The 19326-nt window shown below is 48.8% G+C and overlaps 6 protein-coding genes across 6 annotated transcripts; 3 read left to right on the forward strand and 3 right to left on the reverse strand.

Annotated features, from left to right (window-relative positions):
- Positions 1 to 1433: 1433 nt before the first annotated feature.
- J7337_001288 (uncharacterized protein) lies at positions 1434 to 3000 on the reverse strand (the record flags this gene model as incomplete). Its single annotated transcript, XM_044819030.1, has 2 exons — positions 1434 to 2862; positions 2954 to 3000. 2 exons carry the CDS (start codon positions 2998 to 3000, stop codon positions 1434 to 1436), a joined length of 1476 nt encoding a protein of 491 aa, XP_044686732.1.
- Positions 3001 to 4352: 1352 nt separating this feature from the next.
- SSU72 (RNA polymerase II subunit A C-terminal domain phosphatase) lies at positions 4353 to 5174 on the reverse strand (the record flags this gene model as incomplete). The annotated part of the gene is made up of 2 exons (XM_044819031.1): positions 4353 to 5010; positions 5065 to 5174. 2 exons carry the CDS (start codon positions 5172 to 5174, stop codon positions 4353 to 4355), a joined length of 768 nt encoding a protein of 255 aa, XP_044686733.1.
- Positions 5175 to 8840: 3666 nt separating this feature from the next.
- Positions 8841 to 10136, forward strand: J7337_001290 (uncharacterized protein; the record flags this gene model as incomplete). Its single annotated transcript, XM_044819032.1, has 1 exon — positions 8841 to 10136. One exon carries the CDS (start codon positions 8841 to 8843, stop codon positions 10134 to 10136), a length of 1296 nt encoding a protein of 431 aa, XP_044686734.1.
- An 891-nt stretch (positions 10137 to 11027) lies between these two features.
- On the forward strand, positions 11028 to 12195 carry MCR1 (NADH-cytochrome b5 reductase; the record flags this gene model as incomplete). The annotated part of the gene is made up of 3 exons (XM_044819033.1): positions 11028 to 11069; positions 11191 to 11578; positions 11627 to 12195. 3 exons carry the CDS (start codon positions 11028 to 11030, stop codon positions 12193 to 12195), a joined length of 999 nt encoding a protein of 332 aa, XP_044686735.1.
- Positions 12196 to 12669: 474 nt separating this feature from the next.
- Positions 12670 to 15347, reverse strand: J7337_001292 (uncharacterized protein; the record flags this gene model as incomplete). Its single annotated transcript, XM_044819034.1, has 5 exons — positions 12670 to 12785; positions 12836 to 14211; positions 14261 to 14805; positions 14862 to 15216; positions 15337 to 15347. 5 exons carry the CDS (start codon positions 15345 to 15347, stop codon positions 12670 to 12672), a joined length of 2403 nt encoding a protein of 800 aa, XP_044686736.1.
- Positions 15348 to 17287: 1940 nt separating this feature from the next.
- Positions 17288 to 19052, forward strand: J7337_001293 (uncharacterized protein; the record flags this gene model as incomplete). The annotated part of the gene is made up of 4 exons (XM_044819035.1): positions 17288 to 17594; positions 17642 to 17904; positions 17953 to 18331; positions 18496 to 19052. The coding sequence occupies 4 exons, from the start codon at positions 17288 to 17290 to the stop codon at positions 19050 to 19052; spliced, it is 1506 nt and encodes a 501-aa protein (XP_044686737.1).
- Positions 19053 to 19326: the final 274 nt, after the last annotated feature.

Here is a 19326-nt window from a genome sequence, read left to right on the forward strand (position 1 = left end):
CCAATTCCATGGATCCAAAAGGGGGTTCAAGTCAAGTTGGGTTTAGACCGGATCGGGCGTGGTGGGAGCTTGGATGAATGGATGTTCAGGGGACAGACAACTCCACCATCATCACCAACCGGACCTGGCCTCACTCAGCTTAACTTGTTCTAGAAAATAGCGTACGTACTGTGCAGCTAAAGCCAAGGTGCCCCAAGTTGTGGGTGTACGTACAATCCGAGGCGACCTAACGAGTGGACATCGGACAGATACAGTCCAGATATAGCACAGTGAGTAAGATCTTTGCGGGAAATGAGTTCTCGGTCTCTGTCTTCTGGGGTGAGCATCCAGAATGTCCGGGTGCCCCGGTCTGGCAATTTATTAAATCGTTCAAGACGGAGTGTTAATTTCTTGAGTCCACCGAGACTACGGAGATAAGGTATTGTTCGGAATTGGTCTATCGAACAATACTAGATAGTAGTTGGTGCCAACTTTGACCTTCCAGCTTCGTAGGCAGTCTACCACTTTGGCTTGGTTGATATCATCGAGACATCGAATTGGCTTCTCGCATCTGCCGCTCAAGTAAGCACCAGATGGAATGATATGACCCCATGCAAGGGGACGGGCGGGAAATAAGCAGAACAGCCAATCTCGATGCAACCCGGGCTCAAGCCTGGGCACCTTATTCAAGGTCCGATCCACTGAGCACACTGCGCTTTGCTAAAGAGCTCCAGTCAATGCACCCGTCAACCGCCCCAGGGCCCCCCCCTGCCCCTGAACCAGCAAAAGCGACTCTTTCTTGCGAGCTCTGATTTGACCAACGACCCTGGTCAGGCGCTCAAAGCTTAGCGGGTTGCCGAGCGAGGCGCTGGGGATAGGCGGGTCTTGGTAAAGTCGGCACGTGCTTGGTGCGCGGCTAGGCAAGGTACTTGTACAGCCACCCGGACCTACAAGCCGGAATAAGTTGATAATGGACAACACTATCAAAGATTCATAAGTAGGATAAGATGTTATAAGTGGAAAGAAAAGAGCACCAAAAATCTTGTTGAGGATCTAGTAGCATTCCCGTATAGTTGATCGATCAGAGGACTGAGAGATTCTGATTTTTGACCATCCAAATTTGGACTACATATTATTATGAATGTCTTAGACATTACGCCGTACTAAATAGAAGCATAACATACCTAACTTACTAAGTTGGTCACTACGGAGTATTTGACCTCATTTTTCTACATATCATGTCATTCATGACGTCCTTGAACATTCCAATCCAACGTTCCTCTTCTCCTATTTCTCCCACATCGGAGGCCACGCAACTTGATCCTAGGCTACATAAAACATTCAAGACACCGTTAGGATAAGCTCAGGCAACTTGAGGACAACCTTAGAAAACCCTTGATTAATTATTATCGACCCCTTGATCCAATACCCTCAGCTTTTCTGCCGGTCCTTCATCATTCCTCTCCCCCGGCGCCAAGGAACCTTATCCAGGCCTCCATATCGGACGCGAGTGTGTCTCCAATCTCAGCATCGATGATACCCTGTTGCCAACTGACATCAACGCACATCTCTTTGCCCTTGACGCTAATCGAGCTGATATGGAACACAGGCGAAGTGAGCTCACAGCTCAGCTGAAACACAGCTCTCTCGATCTTCCAGCCTGAACCTTCAATTACCCCATCCAGTATTCCTAAATTGGATACACCCCAGGCACCTACTCGGGGCTTCTTGAGCTGCTTCTTCTTTTGAACTCGCCAGTCTTTGATAAAGTTCATTAAGCCTGAGGGGTCATTTTCCATGCCCTTGTCCAGCTTGCTCTGAATATCCTCTCTAGCTTGCACAGCGGCTACCCAGACAAAGTTCTCGAGTTGAGTCATGGCATGCGATTGTGATGGTATTCCTTTGGCCTTGGAGCGGATTTCTGTGACTAGATCCTCGCCAAACAGGTGATTGACAAGTGTCATCTGGTTATCCATGGTCGTACTGGGAACATGCCAAGGGTATGACTCAGAATTGGCGGGGATGAAGCGACGGGTATCCAATGCGCTGATAGCAAACATCGACTTTGCCTCTTGTTTGTGATGCTTCTTGCCCTCATCTAGTTGCAGGGCAAGCGATAGCAGCGGCAGGGCATGCAAAAGGCCTGTAATGGTGGTACGATTCGCTCGGCATTTGCTCAGTACCTTCTTCAGCGTTGCATCGTCAATCGAGAACGTTCTGAACTCAGTTTGGTAAGGCTCCTGGCGAATAGGGGCCCAGTTGGCCTGGGTTGGATCGTTTGATACAAGAAATGGAGGCCTCAGTTCTTTCCAGATTGTTGCCAAAGCGAATCCCCACGAAACTGGGATCTTGATAAGTTCCTCTGGAGGAGGGGGGAACGTGTCTGCAGTACTGCTAATATGAAGTACGCCTCCATCAAAATTGAGTTCATGATCAGTCTTCGGGTCATTGAGGTTGCGTAACAAGGTCTGGTGCAGAATCTTGCCCCCTACACCATCGAAGTTGGTATGGTTCCAGCAGAAGATAACATCCAATGACTGGATACTACCCTCTGGCCATAGTACAGAGGCCCTCCACCCTGGCTTCGTTTCGACATCTGTAAACCAAGTATCGAGCTGGTTTCGAATCTCATGCTTCAAGGAACCCTCATAATCATCCGAAGCTTTGATCTCTTGCCAGCTAATATGCAGACCAAGATCGACAGTTTCCAGCTGAATCCATGAAGGTACAGCTGAGTTCTCGTTTAGGATACCCACTTGGAGCATGGGGTGTTCCGCTACTGTATGTGCCATGGCCCGATGGAAGGCATTTCGGATACTCTCAACTGAGCCGCCAACGAGATGACTTGGGAGACCATAACGGCAGACTACTGCAGTACCACAGCTATGACGCAAAGTGTGCAAGGCTGAGTGGTACAACTCTCTGGTTTATAGTTAGGCTTGGTTCAGCTGATAGGAGTTGAAACAGTCCATACAAGTTGCTCATTGGTCGAATAACGTTTGGCTTTTCTCGTAGTGCCATTTTAACGTATATGCTGCTCAGAGTGCCAGGAAATCGCTGTTACATTCGAACTCTGTTTCATTCAAGAGTATTACGGCGATTGGTCTTTGGCTTTGTTTTATCTGGTTTCCGAAGGATGCGGGCTCCGCGGGTCACCAGGTGAGCTTCCCGCGGATGAGCGAGTAGGATTCAGTTGCATGTATCTAAAGCGGCAAACGAATGCTTATTGGACCTTAGATTAATGTTTTTGTCCGCACCTCGATTGACAGTCACAAGTTTTCTTAGCATACTCTCAAAGTCATAAACATCCATTTGCATGCCGCCTTTGCCATACCCTATGGCAAAATTGTGGTAATGGTTACCAGCAGGTGAATCGATGTTCACACCACCAAAAAGCCCCTGAGATAACGATCCACCAAACAAGGCTGTGGCGTTTGTACTAATTTAGATTCCCGTCCTGTTCGTTCCCATAATGCGGCTTCGAATGACAAGTCGAAGTGTCAAATGGTTGCCTCTTAAAACCCCTTGAGCCTATGACAGGGAGTTCCATGCTAACTTAGCTACTGAATGACAGCCATTGACCCATCATGTAAGTTGGTTCACCATGTGGATAGGACGCCTCATGGCATGTTCGTCGTTGGAGATGTACATACTCCGTATGGATTGGCCAATTATGCAGAGTACCAGAGAGTTACACATTATCACATCAGCATCGATACCACGGTCACAAATGCCGCTTCACATGAACTGTACAAGTGGCTGTGTTAAAGTGATCACCAGCGCCGTCTATTTTGTGATCGAGTTTAAAACCCTGTCCGATTTGAACTAGATCAATCTTGATCAGTCTTCCCTGAAACTTTCACTATTCATGCAGGCTGGAAAATCTTCATATAATTTCGAAGCCGGTTTGTGATCGACACTTCTTATCTGCCTATGAAAGGTATGCGCCTAGTACACTGTGGGTTCCCTTAAGCAGCCGTACAGTATCTCCTTGCTCGCGAAACTCCTTTGGGGATAGTAACGGAATGGCCGGCAATGAGAGGGTTAGGTGACGAGGCACCGGTGTTATCCATATTCAGCTGCTCATGGGTTTGTGATGATAGTGGTGAAGGGCTGAGCCCTCCTGGGGATAACAAATCTTCACCCTGATTATACTGGGGTTTGGGTATCTACGATCGAAAGCTAGGAACGAAACTCCCCTCACAAGCCACTCAAGTTCATCCTACTATCCATCCCAGAGATAGATCTAAATTTTTGCAAACTTGCGTATACCGCCTATCGAGTTGCTGCTAGAGTTCAGCACTCAAGGCCTTCGTCGTATATAATTGCAGTCGCATCACATGGTGTGTAGTATGATTGTGGTTTTACGTGGATTAGAACCAAGCCACGGTCCAGGTTGCTGGCAGTTTGGGCCATCTTTCCTGCCATGAGGCCAGGATATCAGGCACTCGCTCATCAAAAGAGGCTCTGCTTGAGGCAGAACCATTGTCAAAGGACGAGGCACCGACAGCTTCACGCTCTTCACGAGCAGCCGCGTTGAGGGAGTTTGCGAGATCCAAGATACCCTGCCCGCCAATGGCGGCCTCTTCGTGGTTATCCTTAATCTCAACGTTGATGACATGTACGGGTCGGTTGAGCGGTGAGCCCCTATTAAGGAGATCATCGACAACAGCATCCCAGCATCGCTCTTCACAGGTGATGACAACATCGACTAGACCACCTTCAGTACCTTCGCTGCCACGGTCCTTAGCATGTTGCAAGCGAGGTACACCGACTTGCCAGTCTTGCCAGCGTTCTGGGCCCCATTTGACGCCACGGTTACGGTTTAACATGTTAAGGATGCCGTTGTTCCTATACAGCCGAGCATCCTTGGATTCAAGCTCCTTGAACATACTGTCATAAGAAGTTTTGTTAAAGTGATACACATTAGGTTGGGTGATGGTAGGCCCGGGCAGGCGGACGAGAGAACCAGTGCCGAAGGAGATGACAGGATAGTCAGCCTGAGACAGCCGTAAATGGGCTTCCATGGAGCTTCAAGATGAACATTAGCACAAATGTGTCAGGAGGAGACACGCATCTACGAACCGATTGTTGTTACTTGCACAGACAGTGCAAAACTTCAGTTTGTATCCGCTGTTGCTCTCAGATGAGCCATTCTGGCTCTGGGCCGAAGAGCCACCGTTGGCAACCTCCATATTTTCGAGTTTCTAGCCGGGCGAGAAAACGAGGTCGTTGGCGAGAGGATAGCCGCGTGGCATGCTTTGAAGAGACAAGATAGACTGTGCAGCACTGCGTTAGTGCATTGCATTCAAAGAGAGGCAAGTTACAAGAGAAGTGCAGGTTTATCATCAGATAAAAAAGCGTATAAAGTGTCTTTTCAGCAAAGAAATTCAGACAGCTCCAATATGTTAAACTCATCATGAAAGAAAATGAAATCGCGCATGTTGCTACTTACCCGGCTTTTTAAGTCTCAAGTTGTCACACCAATAGCCACTTCATGTCATTGTTGTCCCGTTCCCTTTGGTACGCGATACAATCTGGTTGATGTTTATTGAAAGAAGAGGTTGAGTTTTGAACTGTTGTGAAGTTGGGAAAGTTAAGCTAGGGCGAGTTGACGCTAGCTTACGGCTAAACTCCGGTATAATCTGATGAGTCAGCAAGGTACAGCTCTGATGCCAACATGTGTAAATGAGCCAATGCACCCGTCTAAAAACATTAGTTCTGGAGTTTATTAGGTATTAAGCATCAAGTTAGGTTACAAAGTCATCACAGTGCCTGTTGGTAACAAAGGATATCACATTAACAGTCACTTGGTCACGTATCGCTCAGGGCAGTACTGTAGCACAATATTGCTTTGCCTTCTTTTATACGATGTTGACATTGAGGAGGGTGGAGGGGGTTAGGCTTGGTGTACTCTACAATCAGACAGTTTATATTGATTCCATGTGATTCTTGAAGCGACCAACAGAGAGATCTCCACCAGCGAATTTGATCTGCAATGGCTATTGGCTTTTAAACGCCCGCATAACCTGAAACAAACGACGCTTTGGTGTAGCCAATCAACGAAGACACCAAATTTAGCCCCAGAATAGAAACCTCACCGGTCACCGGCTGGTCCTTTCTTGTCACGTTATACTCTGTATAAAAGAGCTGGACCCTGAAAGAAAAAAGCTGGGGGGTCTTGAATTGTTGAATTTAACTCTAACTTTGAAATTGTATCAAATAGACTATGATGACATTTTGAGCCTCATGCCTAGATAGTATGGAAACAGCAGGTGGTTGCTATACTGCACCTCTTCCACCTGTGATAACCCGGCAGACTCAATTACACTACACCAACTTAGCACCAGATCAGAATTGGATCTGTACTGGAGGGGTTTGTGGGCGGGACTCAGAAGTCATCAAAACCTCAGCCGCCGGGGGGAGATCGCGGATCGTGACCCAGGTAAAGAACCTGGAGCGAGATCATTGAAGCACCGTAAACAAGTAATTAAATAAAAACAAAAAACATACGGATACATACGCGTGTATACCTGGCAAGAGGATCACTACATGACATGACGACCCTGCTCGTTTTTGCCTTGCTGCCAGCTCGCTACGTAACCAACATCGATCTAGATGCCCCTGCCATCCAACCTTGGGGGTCTAGTTTCATGATCCTGCACACCATGATAATAGTAATTTCCAGAAAGGCTTGAATAAACAGAGAGGATTATTTCATTGCGACAGCAACGATGCAATAACCGGAGATTGCATCCATGGCAGCCCGGCCTGATCCATCTGCCAGCTGAGTTTACTTTCCTGTATCCATCAATACCAAGAAGAGATGAACAGGGTCACCCTTCCAGATTGAGGTTCCAACGGCCCGGGTGGGTATACAGGGAGATCCTCGCTCAGAGTTGTCGTACGTCTTGTTGGGTTTACCGTGTTGTGTGTGCGTGTGCGTATGCGCATGCGCATGCAAGACGACGACAGTCATCTTTTCGGGATGAACACGAGGGAGGGCGAGAAAGGATCAAGGCTTCAGAGGGGTTAAAGCAGGGTAGAGGGGTTGAAGACAAGTGCAAATGATTGTGTGGCGCCTTTGGTTGTTACAACCCGACTTTAATTAATCAGATGGGCCGGATGAGATGCGGCTCCTCCAGGGTGGGTTGGGATAAAGGCCTGCACATGCTTCGTCCAAAAGATATAGGTAGGTAAGAAAGTTATTAACCTAGAGGTAGGCATAATGACCAGCTAACAGCTAAATGTTAACCATAAACCATTAAAATTACCAGTGAACGCCTGCCTAGAATAGCCCGGGTATCAATGTGCTCTCATCATTGGGTTGGATGGACAGTTTACAATGACTTTGATCTTTGATCCTAAATTTAGGTCTAATAAATGCTGGAAATTTAGTCAAGCATACCTAAGGTACCCCTCATTTGGGAACTGCCCGACCGTTGGATGTCACATTGAGCCAACAGGAGGTCTCTTCCATTATCCTGATATCTCTTCTCACTTGCATACCAACTCGTTGCTAACATCATCCCACAATATCCTCCTGTTTGCTAGCGCCCAGGGAGCAAGCGGCGACAAACTGATAGAAACATTTCATTCATATTCGAGTCTCATTGGGTTCCTTCTCCCCGACTTACAGGCGCTGACTCGCTTGATCCAAGACCCCTGACCAGTCGGATTGGTGCGTAAGGCGCTTGCTTCAGTGGTGTGGTGTGCTATTGCGCCCAGTTGTGCCCCACTACCTACCTTACAGCCTCCAGCTCCCGGGCCCGGACGTGCCAACGGGCGACCTTACCGGGTACAGTACTGTCTCCCCAGGTCACTTTCTCGCGAGGATTGCTAAGGTGGGCAATCCATCGATTGATGGCCTTCCTCGCTCGCTTCTCTAACCCAACTTCACCTTACACTCATCACAATCCATCTTGGGATCACATCCTACCCTAGTTCAGTTCGTTCCGTTCAGCCCAGGCCAGGCCCTCTTTTGGTTTCTCGCCTCGCCTAGAGCGCAAGCGCAGGCATTTTTGATCAGACCCGACAGCTACTGTACAGCGCGGTGCCCTTGTTCCCGAGCATCGGCAGCAACCTAAGGCCAGGGCATTGTTTTCTCTTCTGTTCTTGTTTCTGTTTCTGTCCAGTTGCTATTATTTCTGCTTCCGCTTCTGCTTCTCTACGCTCTTTCGCACTCCCACTCCACACTTGTAACCGACTCATCTCGTGCTTTGTCGCCCGACGACTGGTCGTCTGGCATTATCTGCATTAGGGCTTGGCTCAGCGTTGTCTATTATACTTGGAACTCGACTGGAGCCCTTGCTGGCTCACGCCTTAGCGCTACGGCTGACTTGACGTCCGCCTCGACAGCTCAACTCGAACGAGACCAACTTGGAGCGTCAAGCATTACAAAACGCAAATCAAAATATCGCATCGAGCTCTCCAGTGCAGAGATCGCCTCCGTTCATCATTTTTGCCGCTTCAATCCCGCTACCGATACCTAGTTCTTCTAGCGCACCCGTCTAACTGTCAATCTTACTGCAACCCCGCGAGACCTTTGCTGCACACTCATCCTTCGGCGTTTGCGCGGCCGCGTGCGCCAGATCGCACGACTGTCGCTAGGCCTTTTCCGAAAAGGCATGTCGACAACGGCAGTTATGTCTACGACTTCTTCTCCAGTGACCTCTCCTTCAGCAGCCGCATCCTCTTCTCCGAACCCTAATCACCCCGCGCTGCCACCTCTAATCACCTCTCCGCCTTCGTGCCGAAGTATGCAATCGCGGCCAATGTCCCACGTTTCCAGAAGCCGACTTTCCCAATACTCGACGGGCTCTCTGCCTACGAGATCCCGTCCGACCTCACATATGTTTCCGATGTTCCCCTCGACTCTCTCATATACCCAAGTGCGGGACTTTGCGTACCCTGCTACCCATCCTCTGCACTACGGGCCGCCGCCAGAACCTTCGGGACCGCCTTCCGGTATGACAACGCCCGCAAGCGAGCATCGTAGGTTATCAGATCCCCCAGTGTCGTGGGAAACACGTATGCCTTGGGAGTCGTGGGGTACAGATGGATTCAACCGTGGTCATGATTTGGCCCCCATCCAATTCGACGGTGGGCCCCCATATAGCGAAGACGAGGATCTGCAAAGCCCTGTTGTAGCTACACGGCACCGCAAGCATAAGTCAACCTCGGCGGCGACAACCCTGAGGGGGAGGACAGGTCGCGATCTTGATATGCATTCTACCAACTATGATCATGAGCGGGGCTACTATATGGGAACTAGCGGAGACGGTAGCGAAACATACTATGTCAATAACGGCGGCGAGGCCAACGGCTCTGGTGGAGATTTTGTTACATATCCTCCGGAGCAGGCAAGACACAGTCGGGCATATCACATTGCCCAGCAACCCCGGGCTGCCGAGGGCGGTGAGTACTATCAGCCCGAGTCTGACAGTTCCCCATCGTCTCCAGGCTACAATGACGAGGACCAGTCTCGCTATTCACGAGATTACCAGTTTACTATTACATCGCCGGACGAGGAGTTCCACGGCAAAGCCGTCGCCCTGTTCGATTTCGAGCGGGAAAACGAGAACGAATTGCCTCTAGTTGAGGGCCAGATTATCTGGGTGTCGTATCGGCACGGGCAAGGTTGGCTGGTGGCTGAGGATCCGAAGACGCAGGAAAGCGGCCTGGTGCCCGAGGAGTATGTCCGACTACTTCGCGATATCGAGGGAGGAATGAACAGCTTGGCTGGTCACCTTGTGGAGGGAACTGGCTCCCCTGATGTGGGCACACCTACTCAAGCGGAGCATAGCGGTCAATATGGCCATACTCCATCTTCCAGCAATGCGACTAACGGGTACCATCAGCCAATCGTGTCGATGTTCTCGACCTCGAGCAAAGACCTTGACCCGTATCCCACTGAGCAACTGGGCCTCCACTCCGGACAACCGCCTCCCCAAGTTATTCACTATCACGGGCAACGGGGAGGTAGCCAAGCAAACACGCCGACGATTGCTCAGCCTCAAGATACTGGTATTTTGAGGAGGCAGAGTCACGACGGTGGAACAAAGAGGGACTCGAATGTTACACCAGTACAGACGAAGCCACCAATGGAGTTGGCCGAGCCAGGGGGCTCTGAGGAAGCGAGGGGAGAGGAAAGGTGATATGGTGATTGAATAATAACGAATTGCATGCCATGCTTGAAGAGACATTCACGATTCGATGTATTCTTCTAACGGAGCGGGCGAATATACCAATAATACCACAGCAAACTCCGACCGCCGCCAATAGGTGACTTGAGATTATGTATAAATATGCCATGTAGGCATGATGGGAGACGGCAATTTTCTCAGTCTTGTTTAAGGGCAAAAGTTATCTAGATTGGCTGTATGGAGTTATGGCGGAGGACAGAGGTCAATGAATACAGAGGTTTCTTGAGCTACATAATGAGAAAAGGAGTTTCAGGGGGAACCACCGAGAGATTCGGAGCAGATGGACAGGTGCTGGACGGGGTTAGTGCTATATTGCTGTAGTACAAGGCCGATATTTCGGTAATCTATATATGAACTCATTAAGACACCTTAATATCCTAATGCACTTATCACAAGATAACCGAGTTCCCCTTGTTAACCTAAACCTTCACTTTAACAGCCTGTATCCTATTGCCGAAGCTAAAAAGCTTGGAAGATGGAGAAAAGTACATGATATGAGTTGATTGGAGATTGCTTATTGTCAAGTTACTTGTATTACATCCCTCGAGACAAGCCATCACGCCATCGCTACTAGAGAAAAACCTATCGCTCGTCTTTATCCAAGCTTACTATATCACATCATATAACAAGCGAGCGAAGCTATCGACAGCCGGCTGCCCGTAGTTTGACGTGCTTTGCCCGGGATATCACGTGACTCATAACGTCACCTCTTGTTCCGTCGCGATTTCGGAATACCTGGATACGCCCACTTCTCCACCTAGCTCTTCAGACGATACCAGCAACAACCTCTCATTCTCTATTCCTGGCCAATTGACCTTCAATTGACCTCATAATCAAGTCAAGATGTTCGCCCGATCTGCATTCCGCGCTGCTCAGCCTTTGAGGGTACGTTTTTCCTTGTCACGCGCATTTGCGCCCCTCCATCATGGTCTCTGTTTCGGATTATCAATCATAACTACATCATTCTCAATTGCTCGTCGCGAAGCTTAACTAACTTACTCTCTAGTCTGTTCGTCGATATGCCACCGAGGCTGGAGGTGCTGGAGGATCCAATGCTCTTCTCTACGGCGCTGGAGCTGCTGCCGTTGGAGCTGCTGGTTACTGGTACTTCAGCAAGGGCGGAGCTCCCTCTGCTGCGGCCGCTGCTGCTGAGGTGAAGCAGGCCGTTGGTGTTGAGCCAAAGAAGGCCTTCACCGGTGGTGACCAGGGTTTCGTTTCCCTCAAGCTTTCAGAGGTTGAGCTTGTCAACCACAACACCAAGCGTCTACGCTTTGAGCTTCCCGAGCCCGATCAAGTCTCTGGTCTGCACGTTGCCAGCGCCATTCTTACAAAGTACAAGGGCCCTGAAGATGAGAAGGCTACTCTCCGACCCTACACCCCTATCAGCGATGAAAGTATGTAGCTGAATGAGACCTCTTTGGCACAACGACTGACGATTGCAGATGAGAAGGGTTTCATCGACTTGCTCGTTAAGAAGTACCCCAATGGTCCTATGAGCACACATCTCCACAACCTTGTTCCCGGCCAGCGCCTCGACATCAAGGGTCCTCTGCCTAAGTACACCTGGGAGGAGAACAAGCACGACCACATTGCCCTTATTGCCGGTGGTACTGGCATCACCCCCATGTACCAGCTCGCTCGCGCTATTTTCAACAACCCCAACGACAAGACTAAGGTCACCCTTGTGTTCGGCAACGTCTCCGAGCAGGACATCCTTCTGAAGAAGGAGTTTGAGCACCTCGAGAACACATTTCCCCAACGTTTCCGTGCTTTCTACGTCCTCGACAACCCCCCCAAGGAGTGGGTCGGAAACAGTGGCTACATCTCCAAGGAGCTCCTCAAGACTGTTCTCCCTGAGCCCAAGAACGAGAACATCAAGCTGTTTGTATGCGGCCCTCCCGGCCTCATGAACGCCATCTCCGGAAACAAGGTCAGCCCCAAGAACCAGGGTGAGCTGACCGGTGCCCTTAAGGAGCTTGGCTACAAGGAGGACCAAGTGTACAAGTTCTAAGCGAATGACGCGCATGTAATGATAGAATTGAATGATGGCGACAAAGCATAAAGAGAACAGTGTAAGATCTGCTATAGAAGCGATATAGACGACGGGATGCCGTCTAGAATTGATAAAGTCAATCTACATTTCGATTTTGGGCATGCTCTAGGGGGGAAATGTACTTAGGCATAAACACATACTGCCCGATCCCAGCCCATAGACTTATGATAAGATCACTAAGCCTTCTGGCAAGGACGCTCAACTTATGTTAATAGTCCCAAGCTTATGATGCCATACTTCTTAGATATTTAAAAAAGGGCAGGTAAATTCCCGGTCGACGGACAGGCAACTATGTCCCGTCATGTGGCCTATAGAGAAACACAGCATAATTCACATCGCAATCTCTTAATGAGATGGCACGAAAACTCGCTAATCAGTGTCAAATTTGAGCATAAATAGCTGTATAATTCCTAATTCCAGAGCCAAGACAGCTTAATCCGAAAGGCTATCAATGGCATTGTTAATGGAGCGTGCAATAATGGCGGACCACTTGAGACCGTTGATGTAGTCCTTGGCGTCGATGCTCTCAACCCAACCTGGGAACACAGCTAAATAATCGTCAGCATCTGAGTAGTGTTCAATTCGTTTAGAAACTCACCTCCAGAATACCCGGTCCAAATACCAGGCGCAAACACAACATGCTTGAACCAGTCTCGACCATCCAAGCCTCCTTCATAGAGGAAGCTCCTTTCGAGAAACTTGTATCTCCTGTTGACTCTGACGATGGTATAGCCGAGACGAATCTTTTCAACGATGTTCCACCATGGGATACCTTGCTCAAGCTGATGTTTGGCGATTTCAGCTTCAGCATCGAGCTCGCTAGCCTTCAGGTGGAAGTGTTCAAGGAGGTCACGAACGTCCTTGAGGCTTGTCTTGAAATCGTCCTCGTTGCCAATCGGCTTGCCCGATGAGACGGCGCCACGGATATTGAAGATCTCCTTCTCAGTGAGAGCGTCCTTGGTTGGCTCTAACTTGGCCTCAACCTGGTCAAGATAGTCCTCCAACGCATCGACGTACTCGGTAGCACTGAAGGGAATGATCACGCTTCCAGCAAGCTTGGCAATGGTCAGACCCAGAATTTGAGCCATCGTTCGGTGGTACTTGAATCCAACGTCACCGTACTCCTTCATCCAGTAGAAGCTGTCATAGTTACTGTGGTAGTGATACACAGCGCTGTTACCTCTGTCCTTGAAACCAAAGTCGATACAGGGAATACCTGCATGATCCTGGAATGCGGTAAAATCACTGCCGCTGCCCATGGTAGCGATCCTGCCCGACCAGAGGTCATTGACTGTCTGACCAGGGATAGTCTGATTGGGCGAGGGGACAGCGCTTGTGACGTCGCGGATGATCTGATTGAGAAGAGGAGCTGCAGAAGCAGCAAACTCGGGGCCCGAGACGCCGACGTCGACATTGACGTAGGCGACGTTTGCTTCTGAGAGCCACGGGAGATATTCCTCAACCCATTCAGTACTGCCGATGAGTGAGTATTCCTCACCATCCCAGCTCGCGAAAACGATAGTTCGAAGAGGCTTCCAACCAGCCTCGACGGCCTTTCCGACTCCTCGGATAACCTCGTTGATGACTGCAGAGCCACTGTTGGGATCGCCAGCCCCGCCAGCAATCCAAGCGTCTCGGTGGTTTCCAACAACGATAACTTCATTTGGGATAGTACCATTGACGACGCCGATAACGTCCCAGATAGGAGTAGTGACGTATTTCTGTTCGTTATAAAGGTTGATAACAACATCATCTGGAGTGGGTCCGATGTTGTATTTGATGCCCTTGTACTTCAAGCCGAGATTTTTGTTCCAGTACTTGTTAAAGTGGGTGGATTTTGGACCGTGACCATTCAGAGCTTTGAGGATAGGAAGGGCATCACGGTATGATATAGGGATGGAGGGGATAGAAGGGGTTGCGTCATCGACTGGTGCTCGGGGAACACCAGGCTTGGAAGGATATCCAGGGGTAGATCTAGAAGGTCAGCCAATTCTTTTTTCTTTTCAGGATTATGGGGACATACGGGTCACCAGGGCGAATGCTCAGAAACTCTGCGCTTCCACGCTGAACAGAACTGGGGTTACGTGCAGGTCCTTCAGGGTAAGGCTTGTACCCGTTCTCCTCGGTCCTTTCTCCATCATCACCAGGGTCACTGTAGATCAGGATTCCAACGAAACCGAGTTCCTGCGCACGTTTGACCTTGAGGCCTCGGAAGATTCCTCCGTATCGAGCAATAGCAATCTTGCCCTTGATATCAATTTTGGCATCAACAAGATCTTGATAGTCTTGATAAGTACCATAATTGACGTAGACGAAGGAAGCAGTGACATTTCCACTCGCCGAGTAGCCGTGAAAGATGGGCACCCGGTTTTCGAGAGACGTTGTGGGGTCTTGGTCGATTACATCTTCCTCGAGAGAGGCCTTGAAGGTGGCATCCCAGTCTTTCCCATTCTTTGACTTCTTCAGGATGGAAACGCTGGAATCAACGGGATAATTGAGGTAGGCGTCATAAGCCACAATCTCAGACTTGACACCAAATTCCTCCCATCGATCCCTGGTCCACTCGGCCTAGTGGAGGTGAGCACAATACTTGAAAGTGGCCATCTATTATGATGAATCCTTACCTGTGAGTAGTTGGCACCGGCCAAATGGGGGCCCGCTGTATAGTAACGGCTCCATTCCTCAGCCTTCTTGGGGTCCGGCGTATCAAATAGAATACGTTCAAGTTCCTCATAGCTTAGGCGGCTCTTGCCGGGTAACCAAGAGCCAGGGTGGCCGTGATGATGAAGAGGTCCAATGAAGAAGGTTTGGAACACGAACAAGCCAAAACCGCCGAAGAGAATCACGGAACAAATCAGAGTGAAGAATCGACGCCAGGTCTGGTGAGGATACCTCCTCCGGGGAGGGCCGACCCGAACGGTTTGGATGAGAGGCGTATTCTCGTCTGGCATTTTCTCCTGCTCCTGATGGGAGGAGTTACTGAAGATTGTGGTTTAGTATAGGTCTCAAGCCTCGGTGGAGGATTTGGTCCAGGTTGGATGACGATGTCCGGAAAGTGGAGGGAGATAACGGTGAAGGTCCTGTAGGTGTTGAACTCACATCCGACTCATGATGAAGGCGTCTTGTCAGCTCCGGAGGCTTTTTAGATTTATTTACTCATGTGATGGGAACCCGAATAACGATGTTGGTGAAGGTTGAAACGTGAAAGGAACCCAACCAAGTTGTAACAGGAAGTTGTAATGTGATGTGATAGGCGATATTGATGACGAAACAAATTCTGAGAGATGATTGGCCAATGCTATCATGCAGTGGCGCCGCCACCCCCAGCCTCGGCTGAAGATGATGAAATCGGTATTTATCATGTATTCAGAGTCTATAAAGAAAGGAAGACTGGAAAGAGATTTGCTCTATTTAGGATAATGATATTATAATATTTTAGGTACTAGATACCTAAACTTGGGATTACTTTTACCATGTTGGTCCTGAGATTTAGAGCAGGTAATTCTATAGAGTATCTACCTTACTGAGGCAGTATCTTCGTCTTACAACTGCAGCTGTCTCTTTTTGGCCTCTGGGACACTAAAACACAGCTGCTCAAATGGAACTCGATAAAGGAATACATAGCGGGATGTTAAATTGGCCGGCCTAAGAAATGAATGAATTGTCATATGAAAAGCAGACATGGCTCACAGAAAAGAAACCTTTAAAGATGGTGATCCGCCGCCAGACCAGCCAAGTGCTCGGCACGGCAATAGAGCGGAGACAAAGCGGGGAACATCCGGAGGCTTGCAGGACGGGATGACTGAAGCACTCTAGGCACTTTACTCCGTAGGGCGCACCGCTTTCGGGGGGCGGCAGAGACAAGCCACAAGATGATGGTTGACCCCGGACTAATCGAGATAATCAAGTAATAATGGTTGCAACCCTGACAAGCCGAGTTCGCCTTACCCAAGCTAAGGTAGCAGTAGCCAAGGTCAAATGATTCTCGCCTACAGAGTAAGACTTTCACTGTACTGACGTTACCTTGCCGTACTGTCTACAACTACCGTCCAAGTAAGTTATCCTGTGCGTCATGGTATCTCACCGATGTCTCACAGAAAGAATCTTCCCGCGGAAAGCAAACGATGGTAGTAAACCCCCGGGCGAGTATGCACTACAGAGTGCTCCTGTGACCCCATCCTTTACCAGGCATTCACACCCACGGGCTTTAAATCTGCGGGCCTTTTTGGAAAAGTTGGGGGCAGTTTCTTCCAATTATCAGGCTCCTGACCGCAAAATTGTCCAAATTATCCCTGCTCGGGCGGGTTCGTCCTCTGGAGGTTGGACCAGTGGATCGGAATCCTTTTCTGCACTACCCTGCCTGTGCCGACCAAACCGTTTCTGGCCTCAATGATCCATAATAATTATCTTTTCTGGTGGCTTGCTTGGCTTGACCTCTTCTACTACTTTGTAACTGTGACTGTGAGCCGAAACCTCTTCTTGTTTTCCCTCCCTTATTGTTTGGTGCAAGAGTTGAGATATTGATGAGCTGATCGTGTGTATCGTATATCCAGATTAATCATCCTTCGTGTCACCATCTCGTTATACATGATACTCGTTGGTCTTTGTTAGAAACAAGAAAATTTACTACGTCGAACCTCTCCTCTCCACTGTTACTCTTTGCGCAATCGTTCCTCGCGATGACGACCAAGGACGGTCCAAAGCTGCCCAAGCAGCAACTGGCGATTCTGGGTAAGTTTTAGTATTTCATCATTTTATGGATACTTGTAAAAGACTTTGAAATACCCTTGTTGTGTTTTCAACTGCTTGGTATATATTATGTACGAGCATGGTTCACGGTCCAAATACCATGAGCCTCAGCCCAATACCAAGTCATTACCGTTCACCATTTTTTCCGTGTGAAAGTGTGCTCCCATATATATGATTTGATAGAGGGTTTCTTATCAACAACAGAGGCACTGTAACATGAAAATACATCTAGCCCATAGAGACACCATGGTTCAGTCCAGGTATCCCGCTCCATCCGATCTCCGCTGACCTATCAATAGCCATGGCCAGAATTGCCGAACCCATGGCCTACAGCTCAGTCTTCCCATATCTGCCCAGCATGGTCAGCAGCTTTGGTGTTCCTACCAACAAGGTTGGAAGTTGGGTAGGACTCACATCTGGTGTCTTCTCTATAGCACAAAGTACCACTGCTGTGGCTTGGGGAAAGGCCTCCGATATCTACGGCCGGAAGCCGATCATCATCTTTGGCCTTATGAGTTCCATGATCTGTTTCATAGTATGGGGCATGTCTACGAATTTACCTATGGCCATCATTGTCCGAGCCATTATGGGAGGTGGAAACGGAAATGGTGTGTGAGACGAGGACGACACAGAACCCCTCACTAATGTTCTCTAGTCGGTATCATCAGAACAGTGGTTGCTGAGCTGGTCCCTGAGAGGGAACTTCAACCAAGGGCATTCTCCATCATGCCTATTGTTTGGAGCCTGGGTTCTATCATCGGACCCAGTTTCGGAGGTCTCTTTGCTGAACCTGCAGAACAATATCCCGAAATCTTTGGCCATATCGAGTTCTTCAAGCGCTTCCCCTTTGCCCTACCAAATCTGATTCTCATGGTTTTCTTTCTATTCTCAGCTACCATTGCAGCCTTGTTTCTCCATGTAAGTCTGTGATAAGAATTGACTGCACGTCATCACTAACAAACCTAGGAAACACTTCCTAGCAAGCGAGGACACCGAGATTGGGGCCTCCTGGTAGGCGAGCGTATCACTCGCTCTTTCAAGACCACTCGTCCAACACTTTCTACCCGTCGAGCTTCGTTTGTAGATGGCGAAGCTACGTCACCGCTTCTTCCTAACAAGACAGTACCAAAGAAGAGGACACACAAAGCTTCAGAACATGCTAAGAAAGAACGCGTCATTACCCGTGCAACAGCCATGAACCTCTTGATCTATACACTTCTCGCATTCCATTCTGTGGCTTATGATCAGATCCTCAGTGTCTTTCTCAGACACCCTGTTGAAGAGCATACTCCTGAGAATACTTCATTTCCCTTCTATTTTTCAGGGGGGTTTGGCATGAAACACAGTGAGGTTGGCACCATATACACCATATATGGCGTCGTATGTTGCGCTGTTCAGTTCCTGATCTACCCTTCGATTGTTGCTCGCTTCGGTGTTTTGCGTTGCTTTAGGGTCTGCTGTAAGCTAGAAGTCATCATTATCGAATTGTTGGTCTCTAATATCTTCTAGGTCTTCTCATGCCACTTGCTTACTTCCTCACCCCTTACTGTGTTCTATTCCCGACACACAAGGGCCGCATGGCCGCTCTCATGGGCGTTATGTTCATCAAGGCTGCTGGAATCATTGTTGCATTTCCATCTGTCACTATCCTTCTGACAAACTCCTGCACTTCTCTCCGTGTACTTGGTACGCTCAATGGCTACGCCACAACCTTCAGTGGCCTAGGTCGTGCACTTGGTCCAGCTTCGACAGGTGCTCTTTTCACCTGGGGTGCCGATCATGGCTACGTGGTAACTGCATGGTTCTTCCTCATGTTTATTGCTATCTTAGGCGCTATCCCGGCTTACCTCGTTGAAGAAGGAGAGGGTCCTTCCGCTTCCGCTTCAAGCTCAGCAGAGAATAGTGACACGGAAAACGACCAGGCATCGTCTTCATCGAGTACGATATTGTTACCTGAAGATTCCGCGATTACGTCTGATTCTGATTCTGAAGAGGAGCTGCCTTTGACCAAGACTAAGTCGAGGTCTGTAGAACAAAGCTACGGAACTATGACTGGACGAAAGTGAGGGCTTCAGTAATCTGCTTTGAAGATACCAAAGACTCCTCATAAAATATGCCGGGTTCATGGCATGTTCTTATGATATATTGTGTCCCTATTCTGAATAGAATTAGTATAGACTCGGACTCTCCTGTCCCGTCATGCCCTATTCTACCCTGTCCAGGTATTCAGTCATGTCCTGAAATATCCTATTCAGTTATCCTCTCTTATTATGTACTTTCATATTGTTGCCTCGAAATAATTTATTATTGTTAATAAAAGCTTGTGTATTTGGAGGTCTC

This window comes from Fusarium musae, chromosome 1 (assembly GCF_019915245.1).
Source record: "Fusarium musae strain F31 chromosome 1, whole genome shotgun sequence".
NCBI lineage: Eukaryota > Fungi > Ascomycota > Sordariomycetes > Hypocreales > Nectriaceae > Fusarium > Fusarium musae.